Below are 22,797 nucleotides of genomic sequence, written 5' to 3' on the forward strand. Positions count from 1 at the left end.
TAGCCTACTATAGTTAATCATTTAAACAATATATATAGTTATAAACTGATTATCTTAACTGATTATCTGATTGTAATTATATATAGAGTTTATATATAGACAAATACCTTTTGCTAAACTGTCACAGCTGTTAGTTATATATATATATATATATATATATATATATATATATATATATATATATATATATATATATATATATATATATATATTTACTTATAATTTTTTATTATTAATAGTTAATTTGTTCCTATGGCAATATTTTGGTTAAAAACAATTTATTGCTTACTATACATTGCTACAGTATTAAATGTGGGAAATCACTTATTAAAAGGTTATTAAAAAGTTAAGCAAATAAACGATTCAATTGCTTGAGTAAAATATTAATATAGTGTTATACATTTGTTACATGTAAAAAGATTTGTATTACATATAATGTATTATTGTCTATATTAACTTGCAATTATTTCCTTCCACAAAAATTAATCCATTATATAAATTAAACCTGTCCAAATGAGATCGTTCAGCAAGGCTAGCAAACGAGTATCTGCTATATTATTGTCAGATAATAATGACTGATTAGCTATAATAGCTGATTAAAAACTGTTCAGTCTATTATATTGAATGGCGATCGGAAACAATGCTCCCCATTTGGCCGTCTCTATCGCAATATTTGTAAAATAAAGTGAAGTAAACGCTATTGTTTATTGTGTACAATGTTAACCATATATATCAAAATATATTGATGACGATGTCCAAGAAGACGTTAATAACATTAACATCCGTCGTAACCATATATGGTTTGCCAAGATTCTGTGTCCTAGATTGTGTGTGCCTAAAACGTGTGTGGCTCTGCGGGCCTGCAGCTGGATATTATTGGACGGATATGCACATCTCTGTCAGCGGGGCTGAGCGTGCGGTGGGCGGAGTCAGAGGCGGGGCGAAGCTGAAACCTCGGAGCCGCTGAGTTTGGAGCATCAGTCGAGCAACAGAGGACTGAGTCAGAGGTGAGCGATCCATTCCTCATATTATCATCAGAACATTCATGTAAACATTAGAGGAGGCGTGTGTGTGCGTGTGTGTGTGTGTGTGTGCGTGTGTGTGTGTGTGTTAGCCTGCATGTCGCTACACTGCTGGGTTCTCAGAGCTGCGACTGAAGCGCTTAATGAGTTCACATTCCTCTGAGGTGCAGAGATGAGGAGTTTCCTGCAGAAAGACAACACAGAGTGAACAAAAACTTGTTTTAACGAGACAGATGAGAGTTAATGAAGAGAGCAGGAGTGTGTGTGTGTGTGTGTGTGTGTGTGTGTGTGTGTGTGTGTGTGCGCGTGTGGGAGAGTGTGTTGGGGGAGGGTCTAAAGGGGGTTTAATGACTCCCAGATGTGAGGTACAGCATATGCTACAACACACACACACACACACACACACACACACACACACACAGACACACACACGCTGAGGAATGTCTACACACACACAGACTGTATTTACATTGAGTGTGTGTGTTCTGTTAAACAGATCAATGTCTGCATGACTATTAATGGTTTGATATTACAAGCTGAAGAAATATGTCTTGAATGAGTGTGTGTGTGTGTGTGTGTGTGTTCGTCTCACCAGGAGGTCAGAAAACGAGAGAGAGAGAGAGACAGAAGAGGAGAAGGGAAATGAAGAGTGCAGAAAAGTCTTCTAGGAAGTGAAGCGAGAGACAGACAGGAATGTGTGTGTGTGTGTGTGTGTGTGTGTGTGTGTGTGTGTGGCGCTGGAGGGTCGGTTCTGAGAAAAGAAGAAAAAAAAACAGCACAATAGAGGAGTGCAGGAGTCTCAGGGGCCGCGACAGGGCGCACAGACGGATAGACAGACAGACAGATAGAGAGACAGATGGATGGACGGACAGATGGACAGACAGACAGACAGACAGACAGACTGACAGACAGACAGACTGACAGACAGACAGACAGACAGACAGACTGACAGACAGACAGACAGACAGACAGACAGACAGACAGACAGACTGACAGACAGACAGACAGACAGACTGACAGACAGACAGACAGACAGACTGACAGACAGACAGACAGACTGACAGACAGACAGACAGACTGACAGACAGACAGACAGACAGACAGACTGACAGACAGACAGACAGACAGACAGACAGACTGACAGACAGACAGACAGACAGACTGACAGACAGACAGACAGACTGACAGACAGACAGACAGACAGACAGACTGACAGACAGACAGACAGACAGACAGACTGACAGACTGACAGACTGACAGACGGACAGACGGACGGACAGATAGACGGACAGACAGCAGTTCTCTGCAGCAGTATGGTTGTTGGGAGGTTTCCTCTACATCTCTGTGTAGTTTCACCACTGTTGAGTCATTCAGCTGATCTCCCGGTCTGGCAGGAGCAGTTTTAGCTTAGCTTAGCGTAGATCATTAAATCAGATTAGACCGTTAGCATCTCGCTCCCTCCAATAAAAGAAAGCGTTTGGGTCATTTTGCTATTTGGAGCGTGACTCTGCTGAGGGGTCATCTTCTAGCGACACTGACGGAAGATGGAGAGCGCTTATTGACCACTGGACTGACATGGCTGGAGCTGTGTGCATGTGCATGCTGTCTCTGTATTAGAGCCTCTAGATTAGAGATATGCTGAAGACGAACACACTGACACACACATCCAGAACACTGTAGTTTACCTGAACACGGCCTGCAATCAGCCTCACTGAAGACGAGCAGCAGTGAAGGACAATCTGTTTGTTTCCACAGACACCATGAGACTCTGTTACCTGCTTCTGCTGTCACTGCCGGGTGAGACACACACATGCACACACACACACACACACACACACAGACACACACACACACACACACACACACACACACACACACACACACAGACACACACGCAAACACACGCCCACAAACACACGCACACACACACACAGACACACACGCACGCACCTTGACGGTCTGCTGTGTTTCTGCAGGTCTGCTGGCTCAGGTGCAGAACTATGATGAGGATTATACAGACATCTTCGGTGAGTGTGTGTGAGAGTGTGTGTGTGTGTGTGTGTGAGTGTGTGTGAGTGTGTGTATCTGCACTCGAGTTTCTCTGCTGTCCGTCACACACTAAACACACATCGCCTGTGCTTCCTGCCCACAGGTAACAGCAACAACTACGACAACCCCTTCTTCTGTAAGTGACAGCAGCGGCGCATCTCTTCAGCGGCAGACGGCCTCCAGCTGAACGTGTGTGTTAATAATCTTATATTTACCACAGCTGTTGTGTTTCTCATCCCCAGACCAGCAGCAGATATTACAGACGCAGACGTCAGGGCCTGAACAGAACGGTGCGCTTCTCACTCAGCACCTCCTGCTTTATTATATATATTTACCTTCATATTTATGGTTTATTTTCATCAATGTGGTGTTTTTAATTCCAGCGCTGGATGTACAGACAGAGCCGACTGAACCTGGACCGCTGGGTAAGAGAGTAACGGGGTCACTGAGCCTGGACATCCAGCAGTGTTTATATACTTCATTATTCTGGCGGAAACTCAAAATTCTTCTTCTGAGATTCATTTTCTGACTGCTACTCCTCCCACAGCCTCACGTCTACAGTCAGCAGACTTGGCACAGTCATTCGGCCTGCTCTGACCTGGCCGGCTATGTCTTTTCAGACTGATCGGACGTTCGCTTTTCCTAAAAACGACAATCGTAAAGCCAATAAACTTAAAAGGGAAAGTTCACACATATCTAAATCTACTCGCCGCTAGTGGTTACAAAGCTTTGAGCTTCTGTTAAACAGTAAAGAAGATATTTTAAAGAACGCTGAAAACCTGTAACCATTGGAAAAACAAAAAACAATGGAAGTCAGTAGTTACAGGTTTCCAACATTTTTCTAAATATCTCATTTTGTTTTGGAACAGATTTGGAACAAGTAAAAGGAGAGTAAATGATGACCGAATGTTCTTTATTTTGGATGAACTAGCCCTTTAAACTCTCAGAAGCCTTGGGAAGCTTCTGTTGGATGTAATATTTCTAGTCTATGCACCCATCTGTCTGGTTCATCTAGCGGTATGCGCTAAACAAGCTACACAAGAGCTAACAATGTGTTAAAATGCAGGACAAATATTAGCATCTGGCTCATTTATGCTAACACATTGCTAGCAACATGTTAAAAATAAAAATACCATACTGTTCATGCTAGCCATGGGCTAAATATGTCAACAGTAACACTGGTTTGTGCTAGCGAGAGTACATAAAGACGCTTCACTTGATGGCGCAACATTCAGTACACGTTAAATCAGGCTTTATCATTTAAAAAGACATCGGCTAAACTCATTGTTTTACTGCAGAAGCTGTGCTTCACGCGACAACATGCTAACTTATGCTAAGTGTTACAACATGCTAATAACATGCTAATTCACTCTAAACATGCTAACAATGTGTTAATTCATGCTTGCCTTGTGCTAAACATTGAAGAAACATGCTAAGTTATGCATAAATACTAGCAGTTATGAACATGTTAGCACTTAGCAGTGTGCTATATTAACATGCCAAGCTATTCTTGACTGTATTTCCTTAAAAACTTTGTTAAACTAAAAATCTTTTGATGAGCTCTTATTATCTAATAACAGTGTATTTTCTGGTATATAATCTGCTGTCTCGCTCCTGATGTGTGTGTGTGTGTGTGTGTGTGTGTGTGTGTGTCAGACTGTCGTGAGGAGCAGTATCCCTGCACTCGGCTCTATTCTGTCCATCAGCCGTGTAAACAGTGTCTGAACAGCATCTGCTTCTACAGGTCAGTGTAAATAAACATGCTGACCTCAACATATCACTATCTTCTGGCCCGCGGAGCATTCGAGTCACAACAAATGTGAATTAAAGGATGTGTGCGAGTAGATTACAACCACAGTCAACTCAACTCCAATGGAGAATCTAGAGCGAGTGACGCGGTGCTTCACGTTTAGTGTGAACTCAGCTTTACTATTGTTTAAATATCGGATATTGACTGTAAACTGCATCTCCCATAATGCATGTTGGCTTTGTGACATCAGTGTTTTCCACATTAGAGCTTAACTAAGCAGGGCTGTGTCTCAAATCGCCCCCTGTACCCTTAACAGTGCACTACCTAAAGCAGTAGCCATTTCTAGTGTCCAAAACCATAGTGGTTGTTCTCAAGTGCACTCACATGCGTTAACGGCTCTGCTTTGTGTGTGTGTGTCAGTCTGCGCAGAATGTATTTGATCAATAAGGAGGTGTGTGTGCGGACGGTGTGTGCACATGAGGAGCTCTTGAGAGGTGAGTGTGTGTGTGTGTGTGTGTGTGTGTGTGTGAGTACTGTTATGGTGTATCGAGCACACACTAAACTGACCTGTCTCCTGCAGCGGATCTGTGTCGTGACCAGTTCCCCCGCTGTGGTGTAATGGCGCACATTGGCCAGTGTGGGGCGATGGGGAGCAACTGCGCCAGGAGTTGTGGATCCTGCTAAACACACACACACACACACACACACACACACACACACACACACAAAGCCCTGGTACTGCCTTTCAGACACAATACAGCTATAGGACAGAACATCTACACATGTATGCGAACACACACCCTGTACACAACTTAACACTAGAACTTCTGTCAGATGTCTGCGACACTAAACCTGATGTGCTAGTCATCAAGTAGCTGCTAATAACCTCACCTATGGCTGCGTCCCAAATCGCCTACTACTCGAGTAGGTACTTCGTTTGAATTTGCTACAGGACCATTAGAAAAGTACCTTCCATATCAATGCAATATCACAGCAATTCGTAACTTTTTGAGTTAGTGGCTAATTCGTACGATCTATTTAGTACAAATTAGTACGATTTGCTAATCACCCAATGACGGTTGGGGTGCCACGCCCCCTTTTTAAAATCATATTTTCGTATAACTGAACTCGTATGAATTCGTCACTAATCTGACGAAACGTAAAATACTTATCAGGCTGGCCATATAAAATGAATGGAAGTCGGACTTACTACATTGGCTATTTGTCATGATCACATGACCTCGCATTACTTCAATCCCATTAATTAATTAGTAAGCGGCGCATTATGCGATCGCACTTTATATTTCAGTATTAGAATCTCAGTAGCGGTCGGTCATCTGGCAACTTCTCGCTTGCTGAATTCAGACACACTACTCCGCTTGCATGCTGTTTTTAGCGTACTATATAGTGTGTTAGTATGTGATTTCGGACGCAGCTAATGTCTTCGTTAAATTAGCTACAGAGGAAACTGAATGTGCAGACATGTTATGCTGGTGTGTGCTACAGCACCTCTAGTGGCCACCTCAGAGAAAGCAGCGGTGTGTGTAATCCAGTGTTTGTGTACCTGCGTGGTGTTTCTGTCCATCAGACTCTTCTTGTTTTCTGGGCTCATGTAAACTGTAATAATCAGAATATTATGGTGCTATTGTATTCGTTACACTGGTGCAGGAGGAAGAGAGATCGTCTGCTCATCGTCCAGTGCTGTTTACTTGTTTATTTTGTCTTACGGTGAGTTTCACTGAACTCAGGTCAAAGGGTCAAGACCCACCAGCACTGATCCCTCATCAAGAACCACCTGATGAACTGGGTTCGGCTTCCGTATACTCACCATTTACTGTAATATTAGTGGTTTTTGCAATTTATTAATAAACATTTTTTGTACTGTACATTTAACTAGTGTTGAGCTTTGTTTGTAAAGAACAGACTTACAGCTTTACACATTTACAAGTCATTTTAATGTGTATAAAAGTAACATTACAAAATCATCTCTGATTCACACATAAAGAAAAACACTAGTGAACTAATCATTTAAATATAATGTGTCCGAGTAAAAGCTCTAAAGCGTGATGACTATATAGTGTATTTTGTAATAAGTGTAAGTAACTCGCACCGTAATATTATCGCAGACAGTATTAAAACAACATGACTGATCTATTTTGCCGTTAGTGAATTGCCGCCAATAATGCTGTCAGTTGGAGTCCGTTATTTTAAATGTATGCGCGCGCTGCGGGGGTTTAAAAGCGCGCGGCCGCCGCATCGGAACTCTGTCAAACCTTTCAAACAATCAACACGACATCTGAACAAACCCGAGACAAGTTTCTCATCTGCTGAGTAAACAATCCTACATCAACATCAAACTCGACACTTCAGTATCGACGATCTCGACGGTAAGAGTCCACAACTCGGGGAGTTTCGCTTAAGTGTGAGTAAACTATGGTAAACAGCAGTATGCGTGACAGACGGTAAACAGGTTCACGACGCGTTTCACTATCTATTAAGAGTAGTTAGTGAGTATTAAAAACACTAATGCTATATAAATATTACAGTGAAATATTCAAGTGTGTGTCAATGTTGAAGATCATTCATAACACATGAACACTTCACATTACAGTGATGCAAACAGGATTACAGTAGGGTCATATTAGGAATAATCTGTGCTTAATTACAGGCCTGCAGTCAGCCTAATGAAGGGGTGGTTCTTTTTCACAAGAAGTGCACTTTTTTTGCAGGTATTCACCTGAATTTCCATTTAACAGTGCATTTTAAGCATTATTTGTGTCTGCATTAGCTTGTTGGATGCTCATCATAACCACACTTTTTACCAAAAACATTTGCTAAAGATTTAGAATAAAGCAATGTGAAAAAAACTTTATTTATACTTATTATTTTAAAAATACAAATTCAGTATCATTAGAGAAAAGAAATCTGTTAAAGTTTTAATTAAAAACGGTTTAGTCTATTGTCAAACCGGCCAGCACATTCGACTGTCCTCCGTCAGATCTTTTCCATGTTAATAATAATAAAATAAAACATAACAATAATAACGTAGAGCTTCCCAATTTTTCAGCATCTCTCGTAAAGAGTAAATTCGTAGATGACAATAGCCAAATTTAGTTAAATGAACTTTAATAATCTTCAGAATTAACTCTTGTTGCTTTTTATTAGTCATTTTTCTTTTAATAATAATGTCCCAGATTTAGAATAAGTTACTTGTAAAATGCCTTTCCTATTTATCAGCAATACAGTCGCTCAGTAGTGAGAGATGACTTCAGTTCCGTCAGATTTCCATCTTAAAGCTTTCTTCGATGGGTTACTTTCCGTATTTATGATGGCATAAGACAAATGAGCTCATGTATGGGACAAATTCTGGACCTGTCAGTGGAGGATGGGTCTTCCGAACCACTTGAACCACCCCTGGCTACAGGCCTGAATCAGCATTGTAATAATCTGTGTAAAAAAGTCTTGGCCCTTAAAATATCCAACATTAATATCTGTTTCAGTGAGAATATAAATACTCAGAAAATATCAAACTCATGAAGCTTTAAAAGCAGACCCGCTGAGCAAGACGGAATGTTCATTAATCTCTTCACATTAACTGCGCTTATGTCCTAAAAACTACACTACCCATAATGCTGTGCGGAAACGCATAGCCAGTGAGCTCTCTAAATACTGAAGTGTGTGTACACTAGTGGCGTAATGGATCACAGAGCTCACGGTTCGTCACCAAATCAGTTTTCAGATCAGCCAATAAGAGGAGACGAATATAATTAGCTTTCCCTCTCTTACAGAAACAGCACAGACCTGAGAAAGCTTAATTTCATTACAAATAAAACAGAAATAATCAGCTGAATAAAATAAACTGTGAAATATTGAGTGCTGTGAAAGATTCCCTGTTACTGAGTGCTCAATGTGCAGCTCAGTTCTCATTTCTACAAGCCATGATTACTGTAGTCTGATCCTCAATAAATGCTCCAGTTCTTCATCTTTCATCGCTACATGCTCATTCTTGAGGAATTATTCAGCGCTGTATTTCTGGCTGGTTGTCGCCACCTACTGGTGAAATGCTGTAATGCTGCCTACGCTTTCATGTCCGAGCGTGGTTGAGCTGCAGTGTGTGATTGTGTTCTGGAGCGTGTGCTGTTGTGCTGGTTGAAAGTCTCTCCACAGTCCAGTGATGACAGTGAATGATCTAAATGTGTTCATCTGCTCTACCTGTAAACTGTATTAATCCGCGGGTCACGCGTGTCCTGAACCGTGATGCTGTGATCTGTTCGAGATTATGGGCAGTTCTCTGCTTTATTTGTGCACATCTTGGCATTTCAGTTCAGCTGTTTTTATGCAACATTCCACAAACAGGTGGACGAGAGACGCTGGCAGTGCATCATGGGACTGTAGGATGTCTAGTTGGTCTGAATATCATAAACATTCGTGTTTCAGATCAACACAGGTACATCTGCTTGTAGCATGCTGGGTAAGTTAAGGATTATAAAGCGTGTTCGTGATCCCTACACTCTAACTGCTGGGCTGGGTCAAATACCCCCCACTGGGCTAAACAGTGTGATAAGTAAGTTTAATGTTGGCGGGGGTCAGCTGAGGGGCGGGGCCAGTAGAGGGTGTGGTCAGCTGAGAGTGTGGTCAGTGGGGGACAGTGGAGGGTGTGGTCAGCTGAGGTTGCAGTCAGCAGTGGGTGTGGTCAGCTGAGTGCGGGGGGCAGTGGGAGTGTTCAGCGGAGGGTGTGGTCAGTGGAGGGCGTGGTCAGCTGAGCGCAGGGGGCAGTGCCGGACTCCTCCTCCGGATCTCCTGCTGCAGCTGCTCCTTCAGGGTGTTGAGCTGCTCCTCCAGACCTCTGACCCGCTGCCGGTGTGCTCTCTCGCGGGCCGCTAGCGTGCGCTCCGCCTCTCTCTGGCTGACCCGCAGTCGCTCCGCCTCCCGCTCCGCCTCCTCCTGCTGACGGCTCTGGTGCTCGCAGCCGCAGTGACTCTGCTCCATCTCCACCAGCTGAGCCTGAAACAGCAGCGCCACCTTCAGTTCACACACAGCAGGAGCAGCGCTAACCCTCCACCGCCGCTCTACTGCGCTAGAAGCTCATCACACACACACACACACACACACACACACACACACACACACTCACACACACACAGCTCATACTCACCTGACACACACCGATCCTCTGCCTGATGCCGACTAACTCTTCCTTACACACACAGCATAAAACACACACACACTGTTAATCATTCACACACACTCACTGTTAATTTGTCATATACACACACACACACACACACACACACACACACACACACACACACACACAGACATACATACATACACACACACACACACATACACACACACACACACACACACACACACACACACACACAGCATATACACACACACACACACACAGCATATAGCATACACAGTCACTGTCAAAGAGGTCTTAAAGCGTTTTCTCCCCCTGAAGGAGCGCTCGTGTTCCTCCTGGAGCTCTACACTCCTGCATGTGTTATGAGCAGGCCGTCTCGTCAAGATGGAGAAACACATGTTTGTATATGTGTGTGTGTGTGTGTGTGTGTACCTGCAGCAGTGTGATCTATGTGTGTGTGTGTGTGTGTGTGTACCTGCAGCAGTGTGATCTGTGTGTGTGTGTGTGTGTGTGTGTGTGTGTGTGTACCTGCAGCAGTGTGATCTGTGTGTGTGTGTGTGTGTGTACCTGCAGCAGTGTGATCTGTGCGTGTGTGTGTGTACCTGCAGCAGTGTGATCTGTGTGTGTGTGTGTGTGTGTGTGTGTGTGTGTGTGTGTGTGTACCTGCAGCAGTGTGATCTGTGTGTGTGTGTGTGTGTGTGTGTGTGTGTGTGTACCTGCAGCAGTGTGATCTGTGTGTGTGTGTGTGTGTGTGTGTGTACCTGCAGCAGTGTGATCTGTGTGTGTGTGTGTGTGTGTGTGTGTACCTGCAGCAGTGTGATCTGTGTGTGTGTGTGTGTGTGTGTGTGTGTGTGTGTGTGTGTGTGTGTGTGTACCTGCAGCAGTGTGATCTGTGTGTGTGCGTCCTGCAGCTCCTGCTCTGTGCTGTTGAGTGATCGGTCCAGGCGACTCTTCTCCACACTCAGACGAACACTGCTCTCCTCCGTCTGCAGCTTCTGACGCTCCACCTGCAAATAGACAGATAGACAGATGAAATAGACAGATGAAAAATAGATAACAGACAGACAGAGAGAGACAGACAGGTGTGTGTGTGTGTGTGTGTGTGTGACCTTGTCCAGTGTGCTCCTGAGTGCCGCCCTGTCTTTCTCCATCCTCACAGCCTGTCTCTCTGCATCCCTCTTCTCGGTCTCCAGCAGGGCGACAGCTCTCTGAAGACTGCGCAGACGCTCCTCAGCAGCCGACCTGTCTATCTGCGCAGCCTGGAGACCGAGCTGAGCCGCGGCCAGAGTCTCGGAGCGCACACGCAGAGCCTGACGACAGCAGGAGAGATCAGTACTGTCACTAATCAACACATGAAGGCTGCGCGGGGAGAGCGACTACTGCCACAGCTGTAAGAGACACGGAGGACACGAGCAGCGCTTCCCCCTTCAGAGTTCTCAGTTCTCCAGTTGAGCTCGAGTGCCGGACGGGAGTTTGAGCAGTCTGAATGTGCAGTTATTTGCTGCGCAGGGTTGGAGGAGCTGTTCTGCTCTAGTTGTGTGTGGTGCTGTGATCGCCTCACCTGCTGTGTGCTGTGCAGCTGCGTCTCCAGATCTGCTCTGCTCTGCTGGCTCTGCTTCAGCTCCGTCTGCAGCGTCTGCACGCGCTCAGTGAGGGAGTCTGTACTGCGCTTCCCGTCTGCAGCAGAGGCTCTGAGTGCATCTACACGCTCCTGCAACACACACACACACACGCGCGCAACAGAGGATACACACCTGATGCTCAGCTGAATGAGTGTGTGTGTGTGTTTCTATGTGTCGGCCCGACCAGTTGTCTGTCCTTCTGTCTCACTGTTCGTCTGCTGTCCGTCTGACCATCTATCATCCATCTGTGTCTGTCCGACTGTCTCTCAGTTATTTGTCTGTCTGTCTGACCATCCGCCTGTCTGTCTGTCTGTCTGTTCGACCGTCCATCTGCTCGTGTGTCAACTATCCGTCTGTTCATCGGTCTGTCTGTCTGACCGACTGTCTGAATTTCCGTCCGTCGAGCATCTGTCTGACTACCTGTCTGTCCATCTGTCTTGACTGTTCATCTGTTCGTTTGTCACCCATCTGATTGTCCATCTCTCTGTCCGCCTGTCTGTTTGTCCATCTGTCTAACTGACCGTCCGTCTGTCCGTCAACTGTCTGTCTAACCATCCATCTGTTCGTCCGTCTGTCTGACTGTCTGTCTGACGGTCCGTTAGTCTGTCCACCATCTGACTGTTTCATCTGTCTGTTCGTCCATCTCTCTAACCATCCATCTGTTCGTCTGTCGTCTGTCTGTTGGACCTGTCTGTCTGACCATCTGTCAACCGTCTCTCCATCAACCATCTGTGTGAGCGTCCGTCTGTCTGACAGTCCATCTGTTCCTCTGTCAATCGTCCGTCTGTCTGACCGTCTGTTGACTATGTCTGTCGGTCGGTTCATTGACCATCTGTCTGATCGTCTGTCTGTCTGTCTGACTGACCTGCAGCTGTCTGCGCTCTCCCTCCGCCTGGCTCAGGCTCTTCTGCAGTGCAGTGAGACGGCTGTGGGTGGCGCTGTGAGCGTCTGTGGCCTCCTGCAGGCTGTGAGAGAGAGACAGCACTCGCTCCTGCAGCAGACGCTCCCCATCCTGAGCTTTCGACAGCTGCAGAGTCAGACGCTCCTGCTCCCGCTGCAGACAGGAGACGCGCAGCTCCGCCTCCGACACCTCACGCACACACACACACACACACACGCACACAGACACACACACAGACACACACGCACACACACAGTAAATAAATCAGTGGTCATTACAGCTTGTATTGGGGTGATCATGGTTAGCTGTGCTCATTATAGCGTCCATGTGCAAAGTGAGCAGTGTAATCTTCCCTCACCTGTTTGGTGGCGCTGTCGAGTTTCTGGTGTGCCGTCTGAATCTCCGCCTCCTTCTCAGCCAGACTCCGTCTGATTCGCTGCAGCTCTCCCTCTAGACTCCTCCTCCCCAGCTCCACCCGTGTGCCCCGCCCCTCTGCAGCCTCCAGCGCCTCCCACAGCCGCCGCCGCTCCGCCTCCAGCCGCGCCTCTCCCGCGCGCAGCTGACTGCACTGCTCCTGCAGGGGGCGACATGTGCTAACATTAGCATAGCAGCTACAATCATACGGCAGTGTTGTGTAAACGGCGTCTGACCTCCACACGCTTGCGCTCGGTGTCGGTGTTTAGCAATAGCCGCTCCAGCTCTGAGATTCGCTCGGTTAGCGCTCGCCGCTCCCGCTCTGCTCTCCGCATACACTCGTCACGCTCCTGCAGCTGCGCTTCAGCCGACGACAGCTTAGCATCCGCTGCACGCTTCTCTACACACACACACACACACACACACACACACACACACACGTGTCTAAAAACAGCAGACCGATCTGACATCTCCACGCTCTGTGAAAATCTGCCTGCTTATCATTATTGTTCACATTATATAAACATCCAGCGTGTGCGTCTGCGAGTGTGTGTGCTGATGAACAGTTTGTTTGCTTGTTTGTGTGTGTGTGTGTATATATGTAACTGTGTCTGAGTGTGTGTTAGTATGCGACTGTGAGATGAGTGTGTGTATGAGTGTTTGTGTGCATGTGTGTGAGAGTGTGCATGTGTGTATGAGTGTGTGAGTATGTTTATGTGTTGTGTGTACACATGCAGTTGTGTGTATATGTATGTGAATGCATTTGTGGATGCATGTGTGTTTGTGTGTGTGTATGCATGTGTATTTGCTCAGTGTGTATTTGTAAACGTTGTGTGAGTGTGTCATCGTGTGTGTGTGTGTGTTACCCTCTTGGCATTCCTGCAGTGTGTTGTGCAGCTGAGTGAGGCGCTCGTGGGCGGAGTCTCTCTCTCCTGTCACTTCCTGTAACTCCCCCTGCAGTGACCCCAGCTGACCCCTCACCTCGTCCTGTGGACGTCACATGATCAATTCATCAAAATTATTACATGTGTTCAGAGAAAGAAAATCAAGCTGTAGAATGGCCCAGCCAATCACCTGACCTGAACCCAATAGAGAATACAGAAAAAAAGCTCAAATCTGATAGATGAGACCCATATAACCATCGAGATACTATGGAAGCCTGTTCCCGCCACTGAATAATGAAAAGTTTAATTAAATTTTAAAAATTATTAAGTCAGAATTGTGATATATAAAGTCGCAATTCTGAGTTATATAGTCGCAATTCTGAGTTATATAGTCGCAATTCTGAGTAATAAAGTCGCAATTCTGAGTTATATAGTTGCAATTCAGAGTAATAAAGTCGCAATTCAGAGTAATGAAGTCGCAATTCTGAGTTATAGTCGCAATTCAGAGTAATAAAGTCGCAATTCAGAGTAATGAAGTCGCAATTCAGAGTAATGAAGTCGCAATTCAGAGTTATATAGTCGCAATTCTGAGTTATATAGTTGCAATTCTGAGTTATATAGTTGCAATTCTGAGTTATATAGTCGCAATTCTTAGTTATATAGTCGCAATTCAGAGTAATAAAGTCGCAATTCAGAGTTATATAGTCGCAATTCAGAGTAATAAAGTCGCAATTCTGAGTTATATAGTTGCAATTCAGAGTAATAAAGTCGCAATTCTGAGTTATATAGTCGCAATTCTGAGTTATATAGTTGCAATTCAGAGTAATAAAGTCGCAATTCTGAGTTATATAGTTGCAATTCTGAGTTATATAGTTGCAATTCTGAGTTATATAGTCGCAATTCTTAGTTATATAGTCGCAATTCAGAGTAATAAAGTCGCAATTCAGAGTTATATAGTCGCAATTCAGAGTAATAAAGTCGCAATTCTGAGTTATATAGTCACAATTCTGAGTTATATAGTTGCAATTCTGAGTTATATAGTTGCAATTCAGAGTAATAAAGTCGCAATTCTGAGTTATATAGTCACAATTCTGAGTTATATAGTCGCAATTCAGTTATAAAGTTGCAATTCTGAGTTATATAGTTGCAATTCAGAGTAATAAAGTCGCAATTCTGAGTTATATAGTCGCAATTCAGAGTAATAAAGTCGCAATTCTGAGTTATATAGTCGCAATTCAGAGTTATATAGTCGCAATTCAGAGTTATATAGTCACAATTCTGAGTTATATAGTCGCAATTCAGAGTAATAAAGTCGCAATTCAGAGTTATATAGTTGCAATTCAGAGTAATAAAGTTGCAATTCAGAGTTATATAGTCGCAATTCAGAGTTATATAGTCGCAATTCAGAGTAATAAAGTTGCAATTCAGAGTTATATAGTCGCAATTCTGAGTTATATAGTTGCAATTCTGAGTTATATAGTTGCAATTCTGAGTTATATAGTCGCAATTCAGAGTAATAAAGTCGCAATTCAGAGTAATAAAGTCGCAATTCTGAGTTATAAGTTGGAATTGCGACTATATAAGTCTTAATTGCGACTTCATAACTCAGAATTCTGTCTTCAGTCTGCAAGAAACACATCTGAGCAGTGCATGAGGCTTCATTCTCCATATAAGGGGCGTCTCTGAGCTGCCTCTTTCAGATTAGTTTTGTTTTGTGCTTATGTTCATATTGTTTCTGCTTCAGTTCCACATCAGCAGCCCCTTTACAAATATTATTCCCAGGGAAAAACATGAGCGTGTGTTCAATACTTATTCCCCCGCTGTATATGAGTGTGTGAGGCGTGTGATCGGTCACCCGTTCCCTCTGTGCCTCCCGCAGCTCCAGCAGGAACTCCCTCAGACGGCTGCGCAGCTCCTGCGGCTCCAGGTCGGGCAGGGCGACGGGCAGCGGGGCATCACTGCGCTCTGGAGACAGCGGCCGCAGCATCATGGAGCTATCAGGAGACACGTGATTGGCCACATCTGATGGAGGAAGCAGAGAGCGTGAGACTGGAAGACGGCTTTCACTGATCGGGTTTTTAAAGAAAGTACCGGCTCTGACCTTTAGGTGGCGATAGTGAGCAGCGCAGCGGAGACACGCTCCGATGGCGAGACATCATCCCTGAGGTCAAAGAGGAAGGGGAGGAGCCTGTGGGACTCCGCCCTCTGCTGCTGCTCCGCCCACTGGCGCCGATGCCTAGCGTACGAGTGAGCGTCGACTGCAGACTGGAAAGGCGGAACTCCAGGTCACGACGCCCCGCCTCCGCTCGTGAAAGCTCCGCCTCCGTGGCTGCCAGTCGACCCTGTGCCGCACTGAGCTCCAGCTGCACCTGTGCAGCCGCGTCTGCAGCCGTCTGTGAGCGCACGCTCAGCTTACACACCTCGTCCTGGAGCTTCTGCTGCGCGCCGCTAGCCTCCTGTAGCTGTGACGCTAGCTCACGCTCACGACTGCGCAAACACGCCTCGCTCTCGGCCAGACGCCGCTGCAGGAGCGACAGCTACACGCACACACACGCGCGAGAGAGTGAGGACGTGCAAATATCACAGCAATACAAGCACATCTGGTGTTAGCTTCAGCTAGTTTTAGCTTCTCAAAGCAGTGTGTGTGTGTGTGTGTGTGTCTGACTGACCTCTTTCTGCAGTGTGTGTGTGGCGGTGTCTGCGTCTGCGAGTTTCTGCTTTACTGTGATCAGCTCTCGACTGCACTGCTGCTGCTTCTGCTGCTCCACACACACACGCGCCTGGAGATCCCCGCACTGCTGCTGCTGCTGCACACACTCACTGTCCAGAGCCTTCAGCTGCGCACACACACACACACGACTGAAGATCACTGCACTGCTGCTGCACACACACACAGGCAGACACACACACACACACACTCACCTGTCTGCGCAGCTCCTGCATCTCCCTACGGGCCTCCAGTCTGGACTTCTCCACCTCCCGCAGGCAGCTGCGCAGCTCCGACACCTCCGTCTGCGCAGACGACACACACTCCTCCAGCACACACAGCTTCTGCTGCTGCTCCTCACACACACGCTTCACACTGACAAAGGACAAACACACACAGACACACACACACACACACACACACACACACACACAAATCAATCAAAGGCGCGATTCAGGAGGCCTGTAGATCTGTCCCCCAGTGGTTCAACTCGGTACTGCAGTCCAAATTCAAAACATTGGAGAGGGATTTTCACCTGACACACACACACACACACACACACACACACACACAGGTTGCCAGATTGACGACACAAACAGCTGATGTTTATGTTGGTAATATTCGTATTATTGGCTCAGTAACGCCCCTCATGTGTATGTTTATGGCTCAGTTCTGCATCTGCTGCTGCTGTCCTCCAGAGGGCGCATGTTCAGCTGCGTCTGCACACACTGACATTCTTCAAGGCTGAAATGAAACACACTGTTTTCCACCATCTGGCAACCCGGAGTGCTGAAATATAACCGGGTGAGCTGCTTATAGAGACAAAGACGTTATGACACGGACGCGCATTGTCAAAGCAAAATATCTGACGTTAGCATTGATTTTCAGATGAACAAACATGTACTAGCATGCTTTTTAAATATCTGCATAATAGCACATCACGGCATTTTAGGCAAAAGCTTACATCCAGCACCTTTAATACCTCAGTACGTCTTTTCTGAATTGCGTGATAATATAGTAATATATGCGTTGAGTCCTCCGTCACCTGATTCTCTCAGTCTCTGCTGCTCTCAGGGCTTCCCTCAGCTGGCTGTTTGATTGGCTGAGAGCGTCCCTCTCCTTGGTGACATCACTGAGGGAGCGCCGTAGCTCCGCCTCTTCTCGTTTATGCCCCTCCCCTGCATCTCGTATCTGGCAGAAACGTGTCTCCGCCTCCAGCAGCTCTCGTCTGGCGGCGTCTCGGCTCTCCTCCACGGATGACAGGAGCGCGCGACACTCCTCCAACTGCGGGACCAAAAACACTCATTTAGTTCTGCTGTTTAGGTCACGTGAAATTAAACGTTTATTACACGTTAGAATCCGTCAGGATATCTCCAAAACAGTGAGTAAAATTCACATTCAGGAGATGTAAACTCGATATGAAGTCTGCAGCTCGTCTGACCAATCAAATGCTCTCTAGTAGCTGACATGCCCCACCCCCTTCTTCTCATTGGCTGTTCGTTTGATGAGCTCATCCACTCTCACTGGCAGAGCTGTGAGAAAACTAAACACTATTGGCTGTTTTTCCTAAAGGGGAGGAGCTACTCTATGCCCCGCCCTCTCTTGGTGTTTCAGTTGAGATTACGTCAAGCACTGGATTAAAGGATGCACATTTCGGCAGCATGATACAGGTAATGCGTGACCTCTGTGAGTGCGGCGTCGGCTCGCGTCTGCTGGTCTCCGCAGTTCTCCTGCAGTCTGCGCAGCTCTCGGCCGTGTGCAGCCGCGGCGTCCTGCAGCTGACTGCGCAAATCCTGCACTTCAGCCTTCAGAGACGCAACCACAGCCTACACACATACACACACACACACACACACACACACACACACACACACACACTGATTACAGAGTAAATACAGCACTTATGAACCTGCAACAATAGCAAAGTTTCTATCCAGTTTTGAAATTACGTGTGATCCTAAAATACAACATGTGTTAGGTTAATCTTCAGTCTGAGCATCTGCGTTTGTATTGGCTCCTTCTCTGATGATGGCATTTCAGACACAATATTATTGGCCACGCCCCTTTTACCTTTGTTTTGGTATGACTAAGTGATGCACAGACCCGCCCCCTACCCAGCATTCCGTTTTCAGTACTTGAATGAAACTCTCGTCACGTTATATCACAATATGGAGATGGCCATATGTTGACATTATAGAAATAATGCGTATTACGACTCTGGATGGAAAACGTTGTTGTGGTTGTGCGCTGACCCGCTCCTGGTCTTTAAACGCCGCCGTCTCTCGGTTCAGCTTCTCCAGCTCCACTGCTGCAGTACTCAGCTCCGCCTGCAGAGTGCTCAGCTTCTCCGACAGCACCGCCGCCTCCAGGTCTTTCACAGACAGAGCCTGAACACCAGACGTCACAGCATTACATCAGGACATCATTAGAAATACAATATAGCATGTGTTTAGAATGCACCAATAGATTAATTATGTGTCGACTCTGTTACTGTGATGTTTAAAATAAACAATAATATGATGAAAATAGATAAAATTGTGTTTTAGGCACGTCATGTGGAGTCTGGTTTGAGGTTAGCATCTGCAGCTAAAGCACAACATGATGGAAAATGTCAACCCTGTTACTGTCGTTAACTCCGTTATCGTCAATTCTGTTACCGTCGTCAACTCAGTTACTGTAGTCAACTCTGTTATCGTCAGTTCTGTTACCGTCGTCAACTCAGTTACTGTAGTCAACTCTGTTATCTTCAATTCAGTTACTGTAGTCAACTCTATTATCATCAATTCAGTTACTGTCGTCAACTCTGTTATCGTCAGTTCTGTTACCGTCGTCAACTCAGTTACTGTAGTCAACTCTATTATCGTCAATTCAGTTACTGTAGTCAACTCTATTATCGTCAATTCTGTTACCGTCGTCAACTCAGTTACTGTAGTCAACTCTATTATCGTCAATTCAGTTACTGTAGTCAACTCTATTATCGTCAATTCAGTTACCGTCGTCAACTCAGTTACTGTAGTCAACTCTGTTATCGTCAATTCAGTTACCGTCGTCAACTCAGTTACTGTAGTCAACTCTGTTATCGTCAATTCAGTTACCGTCGTCAACTCAGTTACTGTAGTCAACTCTGTTATCGTCAACTCTGTTACCGTCATCAACTCAGTTACGTAGTCAGCTGTTATTGTAGTCAACTCGGTTATCGTCATTATTGTCAATTCTGTTCTAGTCCCCTCTTTTACTGTCATCACTTCTGTTACCATTTAAAGAGTTTAACATTCATTTAAACAACAATTAAATTGAAACAGAATCAAATGTTCCCTGTCACATTTAGCCCTGGACCCAGTCTACTGTGAATGACAGGTTTGTTGTGTACTGGTCCAGTTCAGGAAAATGAATAGAGCAGTTTTGAAATGTATCTGCTGTTCTGCATGTTAACTCTACACACGAGCTTCCAGCGCGACTCTGACCTGCTGTTTGTCTGTCTCCGCCTGTAGGAGTCTCTGGTCGCAGTCGCGCTGCAGACACCGAAGCTCCTCCTGCAGCCGGTCTCGCTCCTCCTGCAGCCGGCTTCTCTGCTCCTCCTGGTGCTCCTGCAGCCGCCGCAGCGCCCCCTGGTGCTCGGCCTCCAGACTGCAGCGCAGCGCCTCCTGCAGGACTCACAGGGTCAGTCAGACAGCTCAACGCCTCATGATTCCTAACGTTTCATCAGTCAGGTGTCGGCTGACCTTCTGATTGGCCAGCCGCTGCAGCTCCTCCTGGTGGTCAGACAGGGCGGTGCGCTGGGCTCGCTGCGCCTCCTGCTGCACGGCTGACAGCGCATCTTTCAGAGCCTCCTTCTGCTTCTCCATCTCACACACGACCTGCTCTCTTTCAGCACGCAGACGCTTCAGCTCCCCTAAACACACACACACACACACACACACACACACACGCACGCATACACACAAACACACACAAACACAAACACGCACCCACACACACACAAACAAACAAACACAACCACAATCACACACACACAAACACGCACACACCCACACACACACACACACACACACACACACACCTCTGTGAAGGTCGTATGTAAAGAATGAAGCCCTCCTCTGCTTCAGTGCTGATGGAGGTGTGCTGCTTGTCTTATCTGCACGTGTACCTGGCTGATTCCAGAGTTGCAGGTACAGTGTGTGTGTGTGTGTGTGTGTGTGTGTGTGTGTGTGCATGGCTTGTGCACAGTATGTGTGTTTACGCTGCTGATTTCTATAAACATTAGCATGAAACTCTGTCTCCAGTATTATCTGTCATTCAGTCATAAAAACACATGTAGTGTGTGTGTGTGTGTTTGTGCGCATGTGTGTGTATATGTGTGTGTGTGCGCATGTGTGTGTGTGCGCATGTGTGTGTGTATATGTGTGTGTGTGCGCGTGTGTGTGTCTGCGTTCAGCTCAACTCTGGTACATCAGTTATAAAACGGCAGATTAATCTGGGAAGCACTAAGAGAAAAGCATGTGACTTGCTACAAGCGATGTCACTTCCTGTGGCAGGAAACTCTGGAAGGCACTGAGGTGTCATTATACTTCTCTCATAATGTTTAGGATTCAACAATAGTAGATCAATGATGTGTCGACTCTGTACTGTCATACTTCACATTTCGCCAACTGTTTTTGTCAACGTCGTTATCGTCGACTCTATTACCGTCAACTGTTATCGTCAACACAGTAACCACCAACTGTTTCTATCAACTTCGTTATCGTCAACTTGATTACAGTCAACTGTTTTCGTCAACTCGGTTATCGTCAACTTGATTACCGTCAACTGTTTTCGTCAACTCGGTTATCGTCAACTTGATTACCGTCAACTGTTTTCGTCAACTTGGTTATCGTCAACTTGATTACCGTCAACTGTTTTCGTCAACTTGGTTATCGTCAACTTGATTATCGTCAACTGTTTTCGTCAACTCGGTTATCGTCAACTCTGTTATCGTCAACTGTTTTCGTCAACTCGGTTATCGTCAACTTGATTACCGTCAACTGTTTTCGTCAACTCTGTTATCGTCAACTCTGTTACCGTCAACTGTTTTCGTCAACTCGGTTATCGTCAACTTGATTACCGTCAACTGTTTTCGTCAACTCTGTTATCGTCAACTTGATTACCGTCAACTGTTTTTGTCAACTCTGTTATCGTCAACTTGATTACCGTCAACTGTTTTTGTCAACTCTGTTATCGTCAACTTGATTACCGTCAACTGTTTTTGTCAACTCTGTTATCGTCAACTTGATTACCGTCAACTGTTTTTGTCAACTTGGTTATCGTCAACTTGATTACCGTCAACTGTTTTTGTCAACTCTGTTATCGTCAACTCTGTTATCGTCAACTTGATTACCGTCAACTGTTTTCGTCAACTCGGTTATCGTCAACTCTGTTACCGTCAACTGTTTTCGTCAACTCGGTTATCGTCAACTTGATTACCGTCAACTGTTTTCGTCAACTCGGTTATCGTCAACTCTGTTACCGTCAACTGTTTTCGTCAACTCGGTTATCGTCAACTTGATTACCGTCAACTGTTTTCGTCAACTCTGTTATCGTCAACTGTTTTCGTCAACTCTGTTATCGTCAACTCTGTTATCGTCAACTGTTTTCGTCAACTCTGTTATCGTCAACTGTTTTCGTCAACTCGGTTATCGTCAACTTGAGTACCGCCAATTGTTTCCGTTAACTCGGTTATCGTCAGGAGCTGCAGTTCTCTCTCTCTCCATCTCTCTCGGTCTGCTGTACCTGTGATGGTGTCTGTGCGCAGTCTCAGGCTCTGGTTTTCAGACTCCTGCTGTTCACGCTGAGACTCCATCAGATTAATCTGCTGCTGGAGCTCGAACAGACTGGTCTCTAGAGCCTCCCTCTCCGTCCTGAACACACACACCGGTCAGTCAAACACACACGTACATTTAAACAGACGCTGACACTGGTGTGTTTGTGCACCTGAAGGCTGCGAGCTCCTCCGTCAGACTGGCGTTCTCTCGTTCTGATGCGGTCAGCTGAACCAGAAGTCCCGCCCTCTCCCGCACTAGCTCCGCCCTCCCTTGCCCCACCTCCTCAAGAGCAGCACTCTGCCGCTCTCCTTCACCGCGGAGGGAGGCAAGCTCCGCCTCCAAACCAGACACTTGGCCAATCAGCTGTTTGATTGACAGCACACATCAGAAACAGAGTTTACATCAGTAAAACACACACACACACACACACACACACACCTGTGTAATTCTGTCCTGCAGCTTGACTCTGTCAGCCTGCGCCGTCTGAAGCTCCGTCTC

The 22,797-nt window shown here is 45.8% G+C and overlaps 2 protein-coding genes across 16 annotated transcripts in view; one reads left to right on the forward strand and one right to left on the reverse strand.

Annotated features, from left to right (window-relative positions):
• Positions 1 to 968: 968 nt before the first annotated feature.
• On the forward strand, positions 969 to 6,705 carry mfap2 (microfibril associated protein 2). 2 transcript variants are annotated; one of them, NM_001039357.2, is given in 9 exon segments: positions 969 to 1,007; positions 2,778 to 2,819; positions 2,999 to 3,049; positions 3,175 to 3,207; positions 3,314 to 3,361; positions 3,455 to 3,496; positions 4,728 to 4,815; positions 5,242 to 5,315; positions 5,402 to 5,515. In NM_001039357.2, coding segments are annotated over 8 exon segments (477 nt in total). In that variant the 5' UTR covers positions 969 to 1,007; positions 2,778 to 2,782; the 3' UTR covers positions 5,506 to 5,515.
• Positions 6,706 to 6,753: 48 nt separating this feature from the next.
• Positions 6,754 to 22,797, reverse strand: part of crocc (ciliary rootlet coiled-coil, rootletin) — a 31,773-nt gene continuing 15,729 nt past the window's right edge. For 7 of the 14 annotated variants that reach the window (XM_073936838.1, XM_073936834.1, XM_073936837.1 and 4 more), the window contains 21 exons: positions 22,738 to 22,797; positions 22,469 to 22,662; positions 22,268 to 22,395; positions 20,224 to 20,393; positions 19,966 to 20,145; positions 18,754 to 18,888; positions 18,184 to 18,327; positions 17,547 to 17,785; positions 16,717 to 16,876; positions 16,464 to 16,631; positions 15,896 to 16,331; positions 15,650 to 15,816; positions 13,777 to 13,897; positions 13,147 to 13,310; positions 12,855 to 13,070; positions 12,461 to 12,685; positions 11,535 to 11,684; positions 11,083 to 11,283; positions 10,849 to 10,980; positions 9,977 to 10,018; positions 6,754 to 9,825 (listed from right to left, as the gene is read on the reverse strand). The exon at positions 22,738 to 22,797 is cut by the window's right edge and continues 171 nt beyond it. In XM_073936838.1, coding sequence (XP_073792939.1) covers positions 9,577 to 9,825; positions 9,977 to 10,018; positions 10,849 to 10,980; positions 11,083 to 11,283; positions 11,535 to 11,684; positions 12,461 to 12,685; positions 12,855 to 13,070; positions 13,147 to 13,310; positions 13,777 to 13,897; positions 15,650 to 15,816; positions 15,896 to 16,331; positions 16,464 to 16,631; positions 16,717 to 16,876; positions 17,547 to 17,785; positions 18,184 to 18,327; positions 18,754 to 18,888; positions 19,966 to 20,145; positions 20,224 to 20,393; positions 22,268 to 22,395; positions 22,469 to 22,662; positions 22,738 to 22,797 — 3,681 coding nt within the window. In that variant the 3' untranslated portion in view covers positions 6,754 to 9,576. Of the gene's footprint in view, positions 9,826 to 9,976; positions 10,019 to 10,848; positions 10,981 to 11,082; positions 11,284 to 11,534; positions 11,685 to 12,460; positions 12,686 to 12,854; positions 13,071 to 13,146; positions 13,311 to 13,776; positions 13,898 to 15,649; positions 15,817 to 15,895; positions 16,332 to 16,463; positions 16,632 to 16,716; positions 16,877 to 17,144; positions 17,246 to 17,546; positions 17,786 to 18,183; positions 18,328 to 18,753; positions 18,889 to 19,965; positions 20,146 to 20,223; positions 20,394 to 22,267; positions 22,396 to 22,468; positions 22,663 to 22,737 lie in introns of those variants that run through there. The other 7 variants (XM_073936840.1, XM_073936836.1, XM_073936839.1 and 4 more) reach the window with 3 other exon arrangements.

Source organism: Danio rerio, chromosome 22 (assembly GCF_049306965.1).
Source record: "Danio rerio strain Tuebingen ecotype United States chromosome 22, GRCz12tu, whole genome shotgun sequence".
Taxonomy (NCBI): domain Eukaryota; kingdom Metazoa; phylum Chordata; class Actinopteri; order Cypriniformes; family Danionidae; genus Danio; species Danio rerio.